Here is a 22,944-nt window from a genome sequence, read left to right on the forward strand (position 1 = left end):
GGAGAAATAATAATACCGGTGGAGAGTGATAAAGTGTAGAAAGGACACCGGCCCTTTAAGGGAAGCTGTACTCTGCTGGAAGCTGATGCTGGAAGCAGGTAATGTTGTAGCTGGAAACAGATGAATCCACAATGGATTGGAGAGTCAGGCTACACCGCAGGTGGAATGCTGGTGCGGGTCTCTATGGTGGAAGTCTTGAGACAGGAGCTGGAACCTGGAAGACAATCACAGGAGAGAGACAAACAGGAACTAGGTTTGACAACCAAAGCACTGACGTCTTCCTTGCTCAGGCACAGCTTACTTATACCTGCAGCAAGGAAGGGGTTGGCTAGGCAATTATGCAAATCAACAATACAAACAGCAGATTGGTGGAAATGATCAGATGACAGAATCCAAGATGGCTGCGCCCATGCAGACACTTGGAGGGAAGTTTGGTTTGTAATCCATGTGGTCTGGGAAACAGTAATGGCGGCGCCGGCCACCGGAGACAGGAGACGCCAGGCTGATAGATGCACATTTAACCACGCGGGCACAGCGGAGGCCGCGGCTGATGAAAACACCACTCTGACACTCTGCATGTGGAAACTCAGGAACAGCGGAATCCGGTCCTGGAACGCTGAGCCCGCCTTAGGAGGCATCTGAAGGGTAAGTAATGGCGTCCAGATACCCGGATCGTGACAGTCTCCATGCAGGAGGAGGAGTATATAGAGGAACACAGGGGTCTGTACAAGGACGTGATGATGGAGAATCACCGGCCCCTCACATCACTGGGTAAGAGGAGACTGTCATGTATTGTACAGGGGAGAGCAGGTATGGGGGCCCCTATATACACACATCATCTGATATTTACATATATACACTGTACTCAGTCACTGTGTGTCTCCTACAGATGGGCCCAGTAACAGAGATACCCCAGAGAGATGTCCCCGTCCTCTGTATTCCCAGGATTGTACAGAGGAGAATCACAGGATCCCACAGGAGGATCATGTAGGTGGGATTTAGGGTCTCCCCAATATACCAAAGTGACTATCACTATATGATCTGTAGAGAAGCTGTGTGTCTTATACACTGATATTATAATGTTTCACCTCAGTTTAATCTGACTGTATGCAAATGTCATTATAGTGTTTTTTTTATTTTTAGGTACAACTTCTGTCTGATATTAAAACAGAAGATATAGAGGGAGAAGAAGAGACGTATGTGACTGATATAAAGGCAGAAGATACAGAGGAAGAAGAAGAGACGTATGTGACTGATATGAAGGTAGAAGATATAGAGGGAGAAGAAGAGACGTATGTGACTGATATAAAGGCAGAAGATATAGAGGGAGAAGAAGAGACGTATGTGAGGGGTGATCAGCAGTGTAAGGAGGAGGAGATCCCTACAGATATCAGCACAGGTGAGTAATAAACATTTATTACAGAACAGAGTTACGTATTCTCCTTCCTCAGTCACTACAACAATCTCTTATCCTACACCCTCCTCTGTCAGTACAACTAATGAGGGAAATGTATCTGCCCTGTGAGGGAGTCAGGAGGCATCAGCCCCTATTATACTCCAGCTCTCCCCTCACATCATGTCACTGTGTGTTACCAGCCCAGAGATCTGACCAGTCTCCTCCCCACACACTCTGGTGTATCTCATACATCAGGAGCCATCAGCCCCAATTATACTCCTGCTCTCCCCCTAACATCATGTCACTGTGTTACCAGCCCAGAGATCTGACCAGTCTCCTCCCCACACTCTCTGGTGTTTCTCATACATCAGGAGCCATCAGCCCCTATTATACTCCTGCACTCCCCCCTCACTTCATGTCAATGTGTGATACCTGCCCAGAGATCTGACCAGTCTCCTCCCCACACTCTCTGGTGTATCTCATACATCAGGACCCATCAGCCCCTATTATACTCCTGCTCTCCCCCTCACATCATATTACTGTGTGTTACCAGCCCAGAGATCTGACCAGTCTCCTCCCCACACTCTCTGGTGTATCTCATACATCAGGAGCCATCAGCCCCTATTATACTCCTGCTCTCCCCCTCACATCATGTCACTGTGTGTCACCAGCCAAGAGATCTGACCAGTCTCCCCACACTCTCTGGTGTATCTCATACATCAGGGGCCAGCAGCCCCTATTATACTCCTGCTCTCCCCCTCACATCATGTCACTATGTGTTACCAGCCCAGAGATGTGACCAGTCTCCTCCCCACACTCTCTGGTATATCTCATACATCAGGAGTCATCAGACCCTATTATACTCCTGCTCTCCCCCTCACATCATGTCACTGTGTGTTACCCGCCCAGAGATCTGACCAGTCTCCTCCTCACACTCTCTGGTGTATATCATACATCAGGAGCCATCAGCCCTTATTATACACCTGCTCTCCCCCTCACATCATGTTACTGTGTGTTACCAGCCCAGAGATCTGACCAGTCTCCTCCCCACACTCTCTGGTGTATCTCATACATCAGGAGCCATCAGCCCCTATTATACTCCTGCTCTCCCCCTCACATCATGTCACTGTGTGTCACCAGCCAAGAGATCTGACCAGTCTCCCCACACTCTCTGGTGTATCTCATACATCAGGGGCCAGCAGCCCCTATTATACTCCTGCTCTCCCCCTCACATCATGTCACTATGTGTTACCAGCCCAGAGATCTGACCAGTCTCCTCCCCACACTCTCTGGTGTATCTCATACATCAGGAGCCAGCAGCCCCAATTATACTCCTACTCTCCCCCTCACATCATGTCACTGTGTGTTACCAGCCCAGATATCTGACCAGTCTCCTCCCCACACGCTCTGGTGTATCTCATACATCAGGAGCCAGCAGCCCTAATTATACTCCTGCTCTCCCCCTCATATCATGTCACTGTGTTACCAGCCCAGAGATCTGACCAGTCTCCCCACACTCTCTGGTGTATCTCATACATCAGGAGCCATCAGCCCCTATTTATACTCCTGCTCTCCCCCTCACATCATGTCACTGTGTGTTACCAGCCCAGAGATCTGACCAGTCTCCTCCCCATACTCTCTGGTGTATCCCATACATCAGGAGCCATCAGCCCCTATTATACTCCTGCTCTCCTCTCACATCATGTCACTGTGTGTTACCAGCCCAGATATCTGACCAGTCTCCTCCCCACACTCTCTGGTGTATCCCATACATCAGGAGCCATCAGCCCCTATTATACTCCTGCTCTCCTCCTCACATCATGTCACTGTGTGTTACCAGCCCACAGATCTGACCAGTCTCCTCCCCACACTCTCTGGTGTATCTCATACATCAGGAGCCATCAGCCCCTATTATACTCCTGCTCTCCCCCTCACATCATGTCACTGTGTGTTACCAGCCCAGAGATCTGACCAGTCTCCTCCCCATACTCTCTGGTGTATCCCATACATCAGGAGCCATCAGCCCCTATTATACTCCTGCTCTCCCCCTCACATCATGTCACTGTGTGTTACCAGCCCAGAGATCTGACCAGTCTCCTCCCCATACTCTCTGGTGTATCCCATACATCAGAAGCCATCAGCCCCTATTATACTCCTGCTCTCCACCTCACATCATGTCACTGTGTGTGTTACCAGCCCAGAGATCTGACCAGTCACTTCCCCACACTCTCTGGTGTATCTCATACATCAGGCGCCATCAGCCCCTATTATACTCCTGCTCTCCCCTCACATTATGTCACTGTGTGTCACCAGCCCAGAGATCTGACCAGTCTCCTCCCCACACTCTCTGGTGTATCTCATACATCAGGAGCCATCAGCCTCTATTATACTCCTGCTCTCCCCCTCACATCATGTTACTGTGTTACCAGCCCAGAGATCTGACCAGTCTCCTCCCCACACTCTCTGGTGTATCTCATACATCAGGAGACATCAGCCCCTATTATACTCCTGCTCTCCCCTCACATCATGTCACTGTGTGTTACCAGCCCAGAGATCTGACCAGTCTACTCCCCACTCTCTCTGGTGTATCTCATACATCAGGCGCCATCAGCCCCTATTATACTCCTGCTCTCCCCTCACATTATGTCACTGTGTGTTACCAGCCCAGAGATCTGACCAGTCTCCTCCCCACACTATCTGGTGTATCTCATACATCAGGAGACATCGGCCTCTATTATACTCCTGCTCTCCCCCTCACATCGTGTCACTGTGTGTTACCAGCCCAGAGATATGACCAGTCTCCTCCCCATACTCTCTGGTGTATCCCATACATCAGGAGCCATCAGCCCCTATTATACTCCTGCTCTCCTCCTCACATCATGTCACTGTGTGTTACCAGCCCAGAGATCTGACCAGTCTCCTTCCCACACTCTCTGGTGTATCTCATACATCAGGAGCCATCATACCCTATTATACTCCTGCTCCTCCCTCACATCATGTCACTGTGTGTTACCAGCCCAGAGATCTGACCAGTCTCCTCCCCACACTCTCTGGTGTACCTCATACATGAGAAGCCATCAGCCCCTATTATACTCCTGCTCTCCCCCTCACATCATGTCACTGTGTGTTACCAGCCCAGATATCTGACCAGTCTCCTCCCCACACGCTCTGGTGTATCTCATACATCAGGAGCCAGCAGCCCTGCTCTCCCCCTCATATCATGTCACTGTGTTACCAGCCCAGAGATCTGACCAGTCTCCCCACACTCTCTGGTGTATCTTATACATCAGGAGACATCAGCCCCTATTATACTCCTGCTCTCCCCCTCACATCATGTCACTATGTGTTACCAGCCCAGAGATCTGACCAGTCTCCTCCCCACACTCTCTGGTGTATCTCATATATCAGGAGCCATCAGCCCCTATTATACTCCTGCTCTCCCCTCACATCATGTCACTGTGTGTTACCAGCCCAGATATCTGACCAGTCTCCTTCCCACACTCTCTGGTGTATCCCATACATCAGTAGACATCAGTCTCTATTATACTCCTGCTCTCCCCCTCACATCATGTCACTGTGTGTTACCAGCCCAGATATCTGACCAGTCTCCTTCCCACACTCTCTGGTGTATCTCATACATCAGTAGACATCAGTCTCTATTATACTCCTGCTCTCCCCCTCACATCATGTCACTATGTGTTACCAGCCCAGAGATCTGACCAGTCTCCTCCCCACACTCTCTGGTGTATCTCATACATCCGGAACCATCAGCCCCTATTATACTCCTGCTCTCCCCCGCACATCATGTCACTGTGTGTTACAGGACGATAGTATAAGGTATATAGTCACGGGAAGAGATGTGTCACATAAATGTAATGTACATCAGAGCAGCATGGACAGTAGATCAATGTTTCCATCAGTAGTTACTGGAGAAGCATCTCCGAGTATACTCAGACAGTGGGTGTGCCAGGAAAGCAATGGGATTATGGCAGAGGTGGGAAAGATGATATATTGTGTAGAGAGAGTCACCTCACGCGTTCCATGTATCAGGCTAGGAGTATACAGTGGCCGAATAGCTGAGACTGAGGCAGGATGTTCCAAGGGACTGGTCCCTACATCAGGAAGTCTTCCAGCTACTGATAGAAAGATTTGGGCTTCTTCAAGTAGACATTATGGCAGCAGCTCATGTCACCTGTAGTAATCCCATGTGATCTCTCAGTGTTAGTTATACTCCAGTCCAATCGTCCTAGTTTAAAAAAATAATAAACATAACCGCAATGCTTACATGTAATAATGTCACTTATATAATTATATATTATACACTGTAACACCCTGGGTCTCGTCTACTCATTTTATAGTAAACAGACATTTTTCATTATAAGATTAATGTTACAGGAAAATGTCACATTTTCATAATGTATTTTATTTCCAGCAGATGGACACACAAGCAGGAATATCTCAGAAGGACATCTAAAGTTATCCCCGGATTGTGACATAAAAGATAATGACAGTAGACAGGATTCTCCAGGAGCGAATCCCATTACCCCAATTATACATCCAGCTCTATCAGCTGATCCCTCTGATCCTGGGAAATATTCTCCTGATCACTCTGATATTGGTGCATCTGTTACAGCTCTGAGAGTAGATACAGTGTTTCCATGTTCTATAGATGCCAAATGTTTTACACATAACACAAAACTTATTACCCATCAGCCAGCTAAGGCAGGGCAGAGGCCATTTCCATGTTCTGAGTGTGGGAAATGTTTTACATACAAATCACTTCTTGTAAGACATGAGAGAAGTCACACAGGAGAGAAGCCATTTCCATGTTCTGAGTGTGGAAAATGTTTTATACAAAAATCAGCTCTTGTTATACATGAGAGAAGTCACACAGGTGAGAAACCATTTCCATGTTCCGAGTGTGGGAAATGTTTTACACTGAAATCACATCTTCTTAGACATGTGAAAATCCATACAGGTGATAGGCCATTTCCATGTTCTGAGTGTGGGAAATGTTTTATAGATAAGTCACATCTTGTTAGACATGAGAGAAGAAGTCATACAGGTGAGAAACCATTTCCATGTTCTGAGTGTGGGAAATGTTTTCTAGAGAAATCACATCTTGTTATGCATGAGAGAAAACACACAGGTGAGAAACCATTTCAATGTACTGAGTGTGGGAAATGTTTTGTACAGAAATCATATCTTGTTACACATCACAGAAGTCACACAGGTGAGAAGCCATTTCCATGTTCTGAGTGTGGGAAATGTTTTATACATAAGTCATAACTTGTTAGACATGAGAGAAGTCATACAGGTGAAGAACCATTTCCATGTTCTGAGTGTGGGAAATGTTTTTTAGTTAAGTCACAACTTGTTAGACATGAGAGACGTCACACAGGTGAGAAGCCATTTCCATGTTCTGAGTGTGGGAAATGTTTTGTACAGAAATCAGAACTTGTTACACATGGGAGAATACACACAGGTGAGAAACCATTTACATGTTCTGAGTGTGGGAAATGTTTTATACAAAAATCAAATCTTGTTAGACATGAGAGAAGTCACACCTACAAAGGGCAAGGCGTTACCAACCAACATGGGGGAAGCTTTCTCTCTGACCTCTCATTACACAACGTATCCTGATCCCGGCTCTATGTGACCTCTCACATCTATCACTTGTGTTACATTACATCTTATACCTGTAGTTTTATGTTTCTGTTGTTTCCCTGTTACCTGTTCTGTAAGATCTCCTGCTGTCATTGTGTGAGGGGAGGGGAGTCACTTTCTAGCATGAGTAGTAGTTTCTGGAACTGGATTGCCCAGAGGAGTGAGGGAGTACCATCCTGGAGGTGACGGGGTGAGCGCTTATTACCTAATGATAGGGATACGGTCTGATTGTCATGTTCCTGCTACACCTCCGCTCTGCCAAATAATGAGTGCCACTTTACATATGGGCAGCTGTGCCAGTGTCGCCCCACATCTGTATCTCACAGGCTGTCACATAAGCCCCTATATCTGTTGTAGATGCAATAATCAGCCTTGGGCACAATTATATATATAAGTCAATTTGTGGCAGCACTCCCACGACATGAGTTAAAGTCCGGTACCCATGCAGCGACGGGACAAACATACAAAGCAATGGGCGGCACTCAGGTCACAGAAAATACAAACAGACATTCCTTATATACCCCCTCATGTGCAATGAATTTCGGCGTGGTTGCAGCGTTCTGACGCCCACAGATGACGTCTTCATGCCGCCCGCCTACCGGAGATTTCATAATAGATACAAACTGAAACATAGAAACAAGAATTGTTATACACAAAACAATTTAAACAAACCAGGAACAAGTACAGATGCCATGTAATAAATACAGATCACATATGTAGATACACACTTCTAGATGATTATGAATATAAAGGTTGCTGACCACATCTATACATCATTATAAAAAGCAATGAAGACCAAGAGACTCGTTAAGGCCTTTGGGAGAAAGAGTTTGCAGCTCTTGAATCCATCTGGATTCTTTCTGCAATAAAGTGATCTATTCACACCTCTCAGATTCGCAGGTTTGTGATCTATAATGATATATTTTAAACAGGCGATGTTATGTTTGGCTAGGGCAAAGTGCAGAGCGACCGGCTGGTCACTAGTCCCACTTTGTATGGCCTTTCGAATGGCCAATTTGTGATTAGCCATACGTTCCCTTAGTGTACAGTCGGTTACACCGACATAATGCAATCCGCATGGGCAGCTGATAAGATATATAATAAATCTAGTAGTGCACGTGACCCTATGCTTAATGATGTATTTTCTTCCACTGAACGGATGCCTCAACGTGCTCCCATTAAGGAGAGATCTACATGTAGTGCAATCAAGGCATCTAAAGTAACCTTTTTGTAAAGACAAAAAGATGTTTTGTTCACTCTGTTTGGAGTGCAGACCAGTCACATCAGATCTGACTAGCCAGTCATGTAAATTACAACTTCTCGTGTATGTGGGCATGATGGTTGTTCCCATAAGATTCAGATCCTTGTCAGTCTCTACCATGGGCCACAGGGATTTGGTAGTTTTGGCAATTGCCCTACTGTTAACATTATAGTGATTAACCCATGGAAACCGGGTGCTGCCAATTTTTTTCTCTTTTTGGCCAATAAAGTATCCCGATTCATATTGAGAGCTTTGTTCTTAGCGCAAAAACGTTTCAAGAGGGTATCCCCTCTGTCTAAATTTGCTAATCATGTTGTCAATTTGTATGGTAGCTTTGGATTTATCACTGCAAATCCTCACCGCCCGCAGGAACTGAGAATAGGGTAAACCCAATTTGCATGAGAGGGGGTGAAAACTTTCAAAGTGAAGCAGCGTATTGCTGTCAGTGTTTTTGTGATACAGGTCGGTGGACAAAATGCCCTTCTTACACTGTACTAGTACATCAAGGAAATTGACACACTCTTTGCTGATATTAAAGGTAAATTTGATTGGATGTTCCGTAGAGTTATGAAAATTCATAAATTCCCGGAACATCTCTGACTGTGACCAAATGACAAACACGTTATCTATGTACCGTACGTACATGATGGTGGATTCCGAGACAGACCTGTCCCTGAAAAAGATATCTTGCTCTGCAGAGAACATGTAAGCATTTGCATATGACGGGGCCACAGGGGACCCCATTGCACAACCTGCTGTCCGCAGGTAAAACCTGCCATCGAAAACAAAATAATTATATGTTAGCGTCATAGTTAGAAGATCTAGTACAAACTTAATATCTGGACCAACATATAACGGGTTGCCTGTCAGTAATTTTCGTACAGCGCATATACCAGCCTCACTGGGAATGACGGTGTACAGACTGGCAATATCTATACTATACTGCATACAATATAGGAATGTTCTAATTGGACAATCTGGAATCGCGCAACAAACCAAAAATGAAGCAGCCCAGAGGTAAAACAAACCCCGCGGAGTCTTTCTCCAGATAACGCCAAAGTAACAAGGGTATATATGGCTGGTGGGGATGTATCACCTCAGGCGCTAATGATGAGAGTAACTTATTAGAGTGACTAAGTGAAATTACAAATCCAGCATAATAGTGAACAAGGTGAAGCAATAAAATAATTTCTTATCTTGAAAATAGATAGCCAGGAGTAATTTTTCCTCAATTAATATTTTTCAATTCACAGGTTCACATGTGAAAAAGAGAAAGAAATATCATGTGTAGCACAGTAACAACACTTTAATACTGACATACAAACATGACATAGATATGCAAATATAACAAGAAAGGACTAGCACAGTCTCTGTATGAGGGGAGTCAGAAAAATTACCAGCAGGTCAGAGAACCAATGAAATAGTTCTCAAACAAGTTCTTAAAATGTCCAATGGCCTCTCCGGATAAGCTGACCGGACTCCGTTCTTGGCAAAAGTCTGCAACCCAAATGTACCACAGAAGCTGCAAGGTCCACTGCTGATCCCTCAATAACTAACGCATTTCCACCTGCTTTGCTGCAGGTCTTTTTCAAGGTGAGATGAGGGGCAGTCTGATGATAGAGAATTTAAACATGTTCAACCAATCCTCGTTTTTGTGCAATTATTTTGAACAGCTGTGTGTTCCCATAGTTACAATCTCCTCCAATCATATTAAGGGGCTGATCATGATTGCGTCGTGTCACTTCCGGGAAAGCTGTGGAGGCCAATCGCATCTATCAAAAGGACTATTTCTTTCTCTTATTGGTGATGTCTAGTCCCCGCTTCCGCCAACCTGCCTAGTGCATGTTCGCCAACCGGAAGTCTCGGGCACCGGCTTCCGTGGTGAACTGAGGCCGGATGATCCCGGCTGTTCACTTCCGACCGCCTTGTTGCGCCAACCAAGGCCAGAAGTGCTGTGGTTTAGACGATCCCTGCTTCCGCCAACCATTCTGGGAGCAGGATTGCCAACCAAACCCAGAAGTGCCTCTTCACAATCATATCAGTCCTCGTAAATCATACGTCCAATATCAAAATGAAAACATAGGGGACTGTAAGAGAGTTTCTTCTTGGCTTCTGTCCAGATAGGCTAGAATTTAAAAGACATACATAAATATCCAGAAATAAATGCATAAAAATACATTTTATTAAAAAATTCTAAAAAAACATTTCAATTCAAAATCATTACTCAGTCCAGATGGGTGTAGTGTATTAAGTTCATATATAACCTGCATTTCATTTTTAGCTAAAATCGACATAATATCCCTTTGTCTGTTGGAGCATTTAATTAATTTAAAACCCGCAAATCTAATGATGTGTTTTAGAGATTTGTTGTGATGGATTTTAAAGTGGTTAGACAGAGCGTGTGTAGTCAATCCATATTTTTATATTTCTGCAATGTTCGCTTATTCGTACTTTGAGTGGTCTGGTAGTACGGCCAATATAAAATAAATGACAAGAGCACTCAATAAAATATAAAACATTCTTAACGTTACAAGTTATAAAATCATGTATTTTGGCAGTTTTTCCATTAATGCATATTTAATCTAATTTCTTGGAACCGTCATTTTTATTTCCCTACACCCGATGCAAATCCCGCATCGGTGAAACCCTTTTGTTAAAATCCTGCCTCTCTCCTTTTTGGTGGGAGATAACTTCTTACCAAGGAGTTTTTCAGATTCGGGGCTTTTTTTATAAATAAAAATAGGGTGGTCTAGAATTACATCCTTAACTATTGGGTCCTCTTTCAGGATGTTCCAATTTTTTTCTGAAAGACCTTTCTAGTAACTTATGTTGTGTGTTAAAACTTGTAATAAAAGCCCATTCATAATTTCCTTCCTTCTGATGTTTTATATCATTACCTAATAGAGTTTTTCTGTCCAGTACCTCTACATCACCCAGTGCTTGCTCAATTCTCTTACTGTCATAGCCACTTTTTTCCAATCTACACTTTAACTCCTCAGCTTTTTGTTGATAAGACGGTTACAATCACTTACCCTTATAATTCTGTGAACAGCGATGATTTCCTGGGGGTTCATTTATATTTAGTGAATGGTATACCAATGACAAGCTCTAGAGGTCATATTGTAGACTGAATAGATATGTTGTAACATCACACCATCAAGTCATTTGAATATTTACAACATAGCAAAATAATTTTGTGAAATTGGTACAGCAAAGAATCACACGTGGACACGTTTTTTTAATCTTTCATTCACATTTCTTTATTTTTTCTATTCACATGTTTGTTTTGTGATTTTAAATCTTATGTTTCACTGCGCGTTTGGGATAAACATATCAACGTATGTCTCATTTTAATGTATATCTAATAAAGGTTATTTCTCTGACGTCCTAGTGCATGCTGGGACTCCGTAAGGACCATGGGGAATAGCGGCTCCTCAGGAGACTGGGCACTCTAAAGAAAGATTTAGGACTATCTGGTGTGCACTGGCTCCTCCCCCTATGACCCTCCTCCAAGCGTCAGTTAGATTTCTGTGCCCGGCTGAGCTGGATGCACACTAGGGGCTCTCCTGAGCTCCTAGGAAGAAAGTATATGTTAGGTTTTTTATTTTCAGTGAGACCTGCTGGCAACAGGCTCACTGCACCGAGGGACTAAGGGGAGAAGAAGCGAACCTACCTAAGTGGTGGTAGCTTGGGCTTCTTAGGCTACTGGACACCATTAGCTCCAGAGGGATCGAACACAGGACCCGACCTCGTCGTCCGTTCCCGGAGCCGCGCCGCCGTCCCCCTTACAGAGCCAGAAGCAAGAAGAGTCTGGAAAATCGTCGGCTGAAGACTTCTGTCTTCTCCAAGGTAGCGCACAGCACTGCAGCTGTGCGCCATTGCTCCTCATGCACACCACACACTGCGGTCACTGATGGGTGCAGGGCGCTGGGGGGGTGCCCTGAGCAGCAATATTAACACCTTGGCTGGCAAAACTGACACCATATATAGCCCCAGGGGCTATATAGGTGTTTATTAACCCCTGCCAGTAATTTTACAATAGCGGGAGAAAGCCCTCCAAAAAAGGGGCGGAGCCATCTCCCTCAGCACACTGGCGCCATTTTCCCGCACAGCTCTGCTGAAGGGATCGCTCCCTGGCTCTCCCCTGCAGTCCTGCACTACAGAAAAGGGATAAAAAGAGAGGGGGGGGGGGCACAAATTAGGTGCAGCATAAATATATTATGCAGCTATAAGGGAAAACACTCTATAGGTGATATCCCTGTGATATATAGCGCTCTGGTGTGTGCTGGCATACTCTCCCTCTTTTTCTCCAAAGGGCTTTGTGGGGTCCTGTCCTCTGTCAGAGCATTCCCTGTGTGTGTGCTGTGTGTCGGTACTGCTGTGTCGACATGTATGATGAGGATAATTATGTGGAGGCGGAGCAAATGCCTGTGAATGGGATGTCACCCCCTGCGGGGTCGACACCGGTGTGGATGGACTTATAGAAGGAATTACGTGACAGTGTCAACTCCTTGCATAAAAGGTTTGACGACATAGGACAGCCGGCTGCTCAGCTTGTGCCTGTCCAAGCGTCTCACATGTCATCAGGGGCTCTAAAACGCCTGCTACCTCAGATGGCAGACACAGATGTTGACACGGATACCGACTCCAGTGTCGACGACGATGAGACTAGTGTACCTTCCAATAGGGCCACCCGTTACATGATTGAGGCAATGAAAAATGTATTACACATTTCTGATTAATACCCCAGATACCACAAAAAAGGGTATTATGTTTGGTGACAGAAAACTACCAGTAGTTTTCCTGCATCTGAGGAATTGATATGAGGTGTGTGAGGAAGCGTGGACTTCCCCCGATAAGAAATTGATAATTTCTAAGCAGCGTACACTTTTCCGCCAGAGGATAGGTCACGTTGGGAAATACCCCCTAGGGTAGATAAAGCGGTTACACGCTTATTAAAAAAGGTGGCACTACCGTCTTCAGATACGGCCGCCCTGAAGGACCTGCTGATAGAAAGCAGAAAACTACCCTTAAAGCTATATACACACACACGGGCATTATATTGAGACCTGCTATTGCCTTGGCATGGATGTGCAGTGCGGCAGCTGTGTGGTCAGATTCCCTGTCGGATAATATTTATACTATAGATAGGGACAATATTTTGCTGAAAATAGAGCATATAAAAGACGCTGTCTTATACATGCGTGATGCACAGAGGGATATTTGCCGACTGGCATCACTAATAAGCGCTATGTAAAACCATTGCCGCCAGACGGGGGTTATGGACTCGTTAATGGTCGGGCGATGCCGATTCAAAACGGCACATGGAAGTTTGCCCTAGAAGGGGGTGGAACTGTTTGGGGATGGTCTTTCAGACCTCGTTTCCCCAGCTACGGCTGGGAAATCAAAACTTTTGCCGCAAGCTACCCCACAGCAAATTTAAGCACTGTATTATCAGGTACAGTCCCTTCGGCCCCAGAAAAGTAGAGGGCTAGAGGCTCATCTTTTCTGCCAAGAGGAAAAGGTAGAGGGAAAAAGCTGCAGCACACAGCTAGTTCCCAAGAGCAGAAGTCCTCACCTGCGTCCGGTAAGTCCACAGCATGACGCTGGGCTGCTCAGGCGGACCCGGGTACGGTGGGGGCCCGTCTCAGAAATTTCAGCGCACAGTGGGCTCTCTCACAGGTGGATCCCTAGGTTCTTCAAACAGTATCTCAGGGGTACAGGCTGGAATTCGAGACGTCTCCCCCCGCCGTTTCCTAAAATCTGCCTTACCGGCAACTCCCTCTGCCAGGGAGGCAGTGTTGGTGGCTATCCAAAAAACTGTATTCACAGCAAGTGATTATCAAGGTACCCCTCCTTCAACAGGAAAAGGGTTATTTTTCCACAATGTTTCTGGTACCGAAACCGGACGGTTCGGTGAGACCCATCTTAAATTTAAAATCCTTGAACACATATAACAAAAGATTCAAGTTCAAGATGGAATCGCTCAGGGCGGTTATTTCAAGCCTGGAGGAAGGGGATTACATGGTATCACTGGACATCAAGGATGCTTACCTGCATGTCCCCATTTACCCTCTTCACCAGGAGTACCTCAGGTTTGTGGTACAGGACTGTCACTATCAGTTCCAGACTTTGCCGTTTGGATTATCCACGGCACTGAGGGTCTTTACCAGGGTAATGACCGAAATGATGATACTCCTTCGCAAGAAGGGAGTTTTAATTATCCCGTACTTGGACGATCTCCTGATAAACGCGAGGTCCAAGAAACAGTTGGTAAGGGGGTAGCACTTTCTCGGGAAGTGCTGCAACAGCACGGCTGGATTCTCAATTCCAAAGTCACAGCTGGTCCTGACGACACGTCTTCTGTTCCTGGGAATGATTCTGGATACAGACCAGAAAAAAGTGTTTATTCCAATGGAAAAAGCCGAGGAGTTGTCATCTCTAGTCAGAAACCTCCTAAGACCAGGACAGGTGTCGGTACATCAATGCACACGAGTCCTGGGAAAAATGGTAGCTTCGTACAAAGCAATTCCATTCGGAAAAGCAAGGATTTTCCAGTGGGACCTGTTGGACAAATGGTCCGGGTCCCATCTCCAGATACAGCAGCGGATAACCCGGTTGGCAAGAACCAGGGTGTCGCTGCGGTGGTGGCTGCAGAGGGCTCATCTACTAGAGGGCTGCAGATTCAGAATACAGGACTGGGTCCTGGTGACCACGGATGCCAGCCTTCGGGGCTGGGGTGCAATCACACAGGGAATAAAATTCAAAGGACTGTGGTCCAAACAGGAGATTTCACTTAACATAAATTTCTCTGACGTCCTAAGTGGATGCTGGGACTCCGTAAGGACCATGGGGAATAGCGGGCTCCGCAGTAGACTGGGCACATCTAAGAAAGATTTAGGACTACCTGGTGTGCACTGTCTCCTCCCACTATGACCCTCATCCAGTTAGAATCCTGTGCCCGGCTCGAGCTGGATGCACACTAGGGGCTCTCCTGAGCTCCTAGATAGAAAGTATAATTTAGGTTTTTTATTTTACAGTGAGACCTGCTGGCAACAGGCTCACTGCAACGAGGGACTAAGGGGAGAAGAAGCGAACCTACCTAACTTTGGGTAGTTTGGGCTTCTTAGGCTACTGGACACCATTAGGTCCAGAGGGATCGACCGCATAGAACCGGCCATTGATGTTCGGTCCCGAAGCCGCGCCGCCGGCCCCCTTACAGAGCCAGAAGCAAGAAGAGTCCGTAAAATCGTCGGCTGAAGACATCAGTCTTCTCCAAGGTAGCGCACAGCACTGCAGCTGTGCGCCATTGCTCCTCATACACACTTCGGTCACTGAGGGTGCAGGGCGCTGGGGGGGGGGCGCCCTGAGCAGCAATAAATACACCTTGGCTGGCAAATATATCACAATATATAGCCCCAGGGGCTATATATGTGATAATTACCCCTGCCAGAATACAGAAAACAGCGGGAGAATAGTCTGCCGAAAAAGGGGCGGAGCTATCGCCTTCAGCACACTGGCGCCATTTCTCCCTCACAGCTCCACTGGAAGGAAGCTCCCTGGCTCTCCCCTGCAGACTACACAACAGAAAGGGTAAAAAAGAGAGGGGGGGGGCACTAAATTTAGGCGCAATATACATATACAGCAGCTATAAGGGGATATAATTTAGTTAATCCCTGTATTATATAGCGCTCTGGTGTGTGCTGGCATACTCTCACTCTGTCTCCCCAAAGGACTTTGTGGGGTCCTGTCTTCTATCAGAGCATTCCCTGTGTGTGTGCGGTGTGTCGGTACGGCTGTGTCGACATGTTTGATGAGGAGGCTGATGTGGAGGAGGAGCAGATGCCTGTAAATGTGATGTCACCCCCTGCGGGGCAGACACCTGAGTGGATGGACTTGTGGAAGGAATTACGCGAAAGAGTCGACTCCTTAAATAAAAAATTTGACGACTGCCAAATGCGGGACAGCCGGCTTCTCAGCTCGTGCCCGCCCAGGCGTCTCAAAGGCCATCCGGGGCTCTAAAGCGCCTGCTACCTCAGATGGCAGACACGAATGTCGACACGGATACTGATACCAGTGTCGACGACGATGACGCAAATGTAATGTCCACTAGGGCCACTCGTTATATGATTGAGGCAATGAAAAATGTTTTACACATTTCTAATGTAACCCCAGGTACCACAAAAAAGGGTATTATGTTTGGGGAGAAAAAACTACCTGTTGTCTTTCCTCCTTCTGAAGAATTAAATGATGTGTGTGAGGTAGCATGGGCTTCCCTCGATAGAAAATTGGTGATTTCAAAAAAATTACTAATGGCGTACCCTTTCCCGCCAGAGGATAGGTCACGTTGGGAAACACCACCTAGGGTGGATAAAGCGCTTACACGTCTATCAAAAAAGGTGGCACTACCGTCTCCGGATACGGCCGCCCTAAAGGAACCTGCTGATAGAAAGCAGGAGGCTCTCCTGAAGACTATATACACACACTGGTGTTATACTGAGACCAGCTATTGCTTCAGCCTGGATGTGCAGTGCTGCAGCTGCGTGGTCAGAATCCCTGTCAGAAAACATTGATACCCTAGACAGGGACACTATATTGCTTAACATAGAGCATATTAAAGACGCGGTCTTTTACATGAGAGATGCACAGAGGGATATTTGCCGGCTGGCATCTAAAATCAGTGCACTGTCCATTTCTGCCAGGAGAGGGTTATGGACCCGGCAGTGGACAGGGGATGCAGATTCTAAAAGGCACATGGAAGTTTTGCCTTACAAGGGTGAGGAGTTGTTCGGGGATGGTCTTTCGGAGGGAAAAGCTGCAGCATTCAGCCAGTTCCCAGGAACAAAAGTCCTCCCCCGCTTCATCTGCTAAGTCCGTCGCATGACGCTGGGGCTCAACAGGCGGTGCCAGGTACGGTGGGGGGCCGTCTCAAACACTTCAGCAATCAGTGGGCTCGCTCACAAGTAGATCCCTGGATCCTTCAAGTGGTATCTCAGGGGTACAAGCTGGAATTCGAGACATTACCCCCACGCCGTTTACTAAAATCTGCCTTACCAACGACTCCCTCAGACAGGGAGGCTGCGTTAGAGGCAATTCACAAGCTGTATTCCCAGCAGGTGATAGTCAAAGTACCCCTACTTCAACAAGGACGGGGTTACTATTCCACAATGTTTGTTGTACCGAAACCGGACGGTTCGGTGAGACCCATTATAAATTTAAAATCCTTGAACACATATATAAAAAAATTCAGGTTCAAGATGGAATCGCTCAGGGCGGTTATTGCAAGCCTGGAAGAGGGGAATTACATGGTATCTCTGGACATCAAGGATGCTTACCTACATGTCTCCATTTACCATCCTCACCAGGAGTACCTCAGATTTGTGGTACAGGATTGTCATTACCAATTCCAGACGTTGCCGTTTGGCCTGTCCACGGCACCGAGGGTATTTACCAAGGTAATGGCCGAAATGATGATACTCCTTCGAAAAAAGGGAGTTTTAATTATCCCATACTTGGACGATCTCCTGATAAAAGCGAGATCCAGAGAGCAGTTGTTAGTGGGCGTAGCACTATCTCAGGAGGTGCTACACCAGCATGGTTGGATTCTGAATATTCCAAAGTCACAGCTGGTTCCTGCGACACGTCTACTGTTCCTGGCAATGATTCTGGACACAGTCCAGAAAAAAGTGTTTTTACCAGAGGAGAAAGCCACGGAGCTGTCGTCTCTAGTCAGAGGCCTTCTAAAACCGAAACAGGTGTCGGTGCATCACTGCACGCGAGTCCTGGGAAAGATGGTGGCTTCCTACGAAGCAATCCCATTCGGCAGATTCCATGCCAGAATTTTCCAGTGGGACCTTCTGGACCAATGGTCCGGATCGCATCTTCAAATGCATCGGCTGATAAACCTGTCTCCAAGGACCAGGGTGTCTCTCTTGTGGTGGTTGCAGAGTGCTCATCTCGTGGAGGGCCGCAGATTCGGCATACAGGACTGGGTCCTGGTGACCACGGATGCCAGTCTTCGGGGCTGGGGGGCAGTCACGCTGGGAAGAAACTTCCAAGGACTTTGGATAAGTCAGGAAACTTCCCTACACATAAATGTTCTGGAACTGAGGGCCATTTACAATGCCCTGAGTCAGGCAAAGGCCCTGCTTCAAAACCAACCGGTTCTGATCCAGTCAGACAACATCACGGCGGTCGCCCATATAAACCGACAGGGCGGCACAAGAAGCAGGGCGGCGATGGCAGAAGCCACAAGGATTCTCCGATGGGCGGAAAATCACGTGTTAGCACTGTCAGCAGTGTTCATTCCGGGAGTGGACAACTGGGAAGCGGACTTCCTCAGCAGACACGACCTTCACCCGGGAGAGTGGGGACTTCATCCAGAAGTCTTCCTACAGATAGTAAACCATTGGGAAAAGCCACAGGTGGACATGATGGCGTCCCGCCTAAACAAAAAACTAGAAAAATATTGCGCCAGGTCAAGGGACCCTCAGGCGATAGCTGTGGACGCTCTAGTGACACCGTGGGTGTGTACCGGTCGGTTTATGTGTTCCCTCCTCTTCCTCTCATACCCAAGGTACTGAGGATAATAAGGAAAAGAGGAGTAAAAACTATACTCATTGTTCCGGACTGGCCAAGAAGGTCTTGGTTCCCGGAACTTCAAGAGTTAATCTCAGAGGACCCATGGCCTCTGCCGCTCAGACAAGACCTGCTACATCAGGGGCCCTGCCTGTTCCAAGACTTACCGCGGCTGCGTTTGACGGCATGGCGGTTGAACGCCGGATCCTAAAGGAAAAGGGCATTCCGGAGGAAGTAATTCCTACGCTGATTAAAGCCAGGAAGGATGTAACTGCAAAGCATTATCACCGCATATGGCGGAAATATGTTGCTTGGTGTGAGGCCAAAAAGGCCCCAACAGAGGAATTTCAACTGGGTCGATTTCTACACTTCCTACAAGCAGGAGTGACTATGGGCCTGAAATTAGGCTCTATTAAGGTACAGATCTCGGCTCTGTCGATTTTCTTTCAGAAAGAACTAGCTTCACTACCTGAAGTTCAGACATTTGTAAAAGGCGTGCTGCATATTCAGCCCCCTTTTGTGCCTCCAGTGGCACCTTGGGATCTCAATGTGGTGTTGAGTTTCCTAAAATCACATTGGTTTGAGCCACTAAAAACCGTGGATCTAAAATATCTCACGTGGAAAGTGGTCATATTATTGGCCTTGGTTTCGGCCAGGCGTGTATCAGAATTGGCGGCTTTGTCATGTAAAAGCCCTTATCTGATTTTCCATATGGATAGGGCAGAATTGAGGACTCGTCCCCAGTTTCTCCCTAAGGTGGTGTCAGCTTTTCACTTGAACCAACCTATTGTAGTGCCTGCAGCTACTAGGGACTTGGAGGATTCCAAGTTACTGGACGTAGTCAGGGCCTTGAAAATGTATGTTTCCAGGACGGCTGGAGTCAGGAAAACTGACTCGCTATTTATCCTGTATGCACCCAACAAGATGGGTGCTCCTGCTTCTAAGCAGACTATTGCTCGCTGGATTTGTAGCACAATTCAGCTGGCGCATTCTGCGGCTGGACTGCCGCATCCTAAATCAGTAAAGGCCCATTCCACAAGGAAGGTGGGCTCATCTTGGGCGGCTGCCCGAGGGGTCTCGGCTTTACAACTTTGCCGAGCTGCTACTTGGTCAGGGGAAAACACGTTTGCAAAATTCTACAAATTTGATACCCTGGCTGAGGAGGACCTGGAGTTCTCTCATTCAGTGCTGCAGAGTCATCCGCACTCTCCCGCCCGTTTGGGAGCTTTGGTATAATCCCCATGGTCCTTACGGAGTCCCAGCATCCACTTAGGACGTCAGAGAAAATAAGATTTTACTCACCGGTAAATCTATTTCTCGTAGTCCGTAGTGGATGCTGGGCGCCCGTCCCAAGTGCGGACTGTCTGCATTACTTGTATATAGTTATTGTTAACAAAACGGGTTCTTGTTGAGCCATCTGTTAAGAGGCTCTGTTATGTTCATACTGTTAACTGGGTATAATATCACGAGTTATACGGTGTGATTGGTGTGGCTGGTATGAGTCTTACCCGGAAGTCTAAATCCTTCCCTATTGTGTCAGCTCTTCCGGGCACAGTATCCTAACTGAGGTCTGGAGGAGGGTCATAGTGGGAGGAGCCAGTGCACACCAGGTAGTCCTAAATCTTTCTTAGATGTGCCCAGTCTCCTGCGGAGCCCGCTATTCCCCATGGTCCTTACGGAGTCCCAGCATCCACTACGGACTACGAGAAATAGATTTACCGGTGAGTAAAATCTTATTTTTCTGGATCTAAGAGCCATTTACAAGCAAAACAAGGCCCCTGCTTCACCAGCCGTACTAATCCAATCAGACAACATCACGGCGCTCGCCCATGTAAACAGGCAGGGCGGCACAAGAAGCAGGAGGGCAATGGCAGAAGCCACAAGGATTCCCCGTTGGGCGGAAAATCATGTGATAGCACTGACAGCAGTGTTCATTCCGGGAGTGGACAACTGGGAAGCAGACTTCCGCAGCAGACTCCACCCGGGAGAATAGGGACTTCATCCAGAAGTCTTCCAAATGCTGGTAAACCGTTGGGAAAGACCACAGGTGGACATGATGGCGTCCCGCCTCAATAAAAAAGATATTGCGCCAGGTCAAGGGAACCTCAGGCGATCGCTGTGGACGCTCTAGTACACCGCGGGTGTACCAGTGCGGTTTATGTGTTCCCTCCTCTCCCTCTCATACCCAAGGTACTGAGGATAATAAGAAAAATTGGCCAAGAAGGGCTTGGTACCCGGAACTTCAAGAGATGATCTCAGAGGACCCATGGCCTCTGCCACTCAGACAGGATCTGCTGCAGCAGGGGCCCTGTCTGTTCAAAGACTTACCGCGGCTGCGTTGACGGCATGGCGGTTGAACACCGGATCCTGAGTGAAAAAGGCATTCCGGAGGAAGTCATTCTTATCCTTATCAAAGCCAGGAAGGATGTCAGCCTGAAGTTCAGACGTTGTAAGGGAGTGCTGCATATTCAGCCCCTTTTTTGTGCCCCAATGGCACCTTGGGATCTCAATGTGGTTTTGGAGTTCCTGGAATTACATTGGTTTGAGCCACTTAAAACCGTGGATTTTAAATATCTCACATGGAAAGTGGTCATGTGTTGGCTCTGGCTTCGGCCAGGCATGTGTCAGAATTGTCGGCTTTGTCATAAAAAAAGCCCTTACCTGACTTTCCATATGGATAGGGCAGAGTTGAGGACTCGTCCTCACTTTCTCCCGAAGGTGGTATCAGGTTTTCACTTGAACCAACCTATTGTGGTGCCTGCGGCTACTAGGGACCTGGAGGATTCCAAGTTACTGGACGTAGTCAGGGCCCTGAAAAATGATATTTCCAGGACGGCTGGAGTCAGGAAAACTGACTCGCTGTTTATCCTGTATGCACCCAACAAGTTGGGTGCTCCTGCTTCTAAGCAGTCTATCGCGCGCTGGATTTGTAGCACTATTCAGCTTGCGCATTCTGCGGTGGGACTACCGCAGCCTAAATCTGTAAAAGCCCATTCCACAAGGAAGGGGGCTCATCTTGGGCGGCTGCCCGAGGGGTCTCGGCTTTACAACTTGGCCGAGCTGCTACTTGGTCAGGGGCAAACACGTTGCAAAATTCTACAAATTTGATACCCTGGCTGAGAAGGACCTGGAGTTCTCTCATTCGGTGCTGCAGAGTCATCCGCACTCTCCCGCCCGTTTGGGAGCTTTGGTATAATCCCCATGGTCCTTACGGAGTCCCCAGCATCCACTAGGACGTCAGAGAAAATAAGAATTTACTCACTGGTAATTCTATTTCTCGTAGTCCGTAGTGGATGCTGGGCGCCCATCCCAAGTGCGGATTGTCTGCAATACTTGTAAATAGTTATTGTTACTCAAATCGGGTTGTTATTGCGAACCATCTGTTCAGAGGTTCCATTGTTATCATACTGTTAACCGGAGTTCCTATCACGAGTTATATGGTGTGATTGGTGTGGCTGGTATGAGTCTTACCCGGGATTCAAAATCCTTCCTTATTGTGTCAGCTCTTCCGGGCACAGTGTCCTAACTGAGGCTTGGAGGAGGGTCATAGGGGGAGGAGCCAGTGCACACCAGATAGTCCTAAAGCTTTCTTTAGATGTGCCCAGTCTCCTGCGGAGCCGTCTATTCCCCATGGTCCTTACGGAGTCCCCAGCATCCACTGCGGACTACGAGAAATAGATTTACCGGTGAGTAAAATCTTATTTTCTTATGATATAATTGGTTCTGTCCAAGTGCATCAACGGTACAGATGACTTCTTGTTTTTCCTGCCCAATTCTAATTTAGTACATCTCCACAAGATGGAAAAGAGGAAACACAATTATTACAGATCTGCAGCACAGTTACCAGCTGAAATGTAGGCGTGAAGTCAGCCAGCCCCAGAACCTGTGTAATCCATGTGTGAGGCAGGACAGCCAGCCCCAGAACCTGTGTAATCCATGTGTGAGGCAGGACAGTCAGCCCCAGAACCTGTGTAATCCATGTGTGAGGCAGGAAAAGGGTTCATATGGTCACCGTAAAGGAGCATTATGGTGGGAATGTTGT

The 22,944-nt window shown here is 47.1% G+C and overlaps 1 protein-coding gene across 1 annotated transcript; it reads left to right on the plus strand.

The window, feature by feature from the left end:
* The first annotated feature begins 894 nt into the window (after positions 1 to 894).
* On the plus strand, positions 895 to 11,194 carry LOC134983847 (oocyte zinc finger protein XlCOF6.1-like). The gene is made up of 3 exons (XM_063949469.1): positions 895 to 987; positions 1,144 to 1,399; positions 5,829 to 11,194. The coding sequence occupies exons 2-3, from the start codon at positions 1,258 to 1,260 to the stop codon at positions 6,683 to 6,685; spliced, it is 999 nt and encodes a 332-aa protein (XP_063805539.1). The 5' UTR covers positions 895 to 987; positions 1,144 to 1,257; the 3' UTR covers positions 6,686 to 11,194.
* Positions 11,195 to 22,944: the final 11,750 nt, after the last annotated feature.

Source organism: Pseudophryne corroboree (genome assembly GCF_028390025.1).
Source record: "Pseudophryne corroboree isolate aPseCor3 chromosome 3 unlocalized genomic scaffold, aPseCor3.hap2 SUPER_3_unloc_26, whole genome shotgun sequence".
Classification (NCBI taxonomy): Eukaryota; Metazoa; Chordata; class Amphibia; order Anura; family Myobatrachidae; genus Pseudophryne; species Pseudophryne corroboree.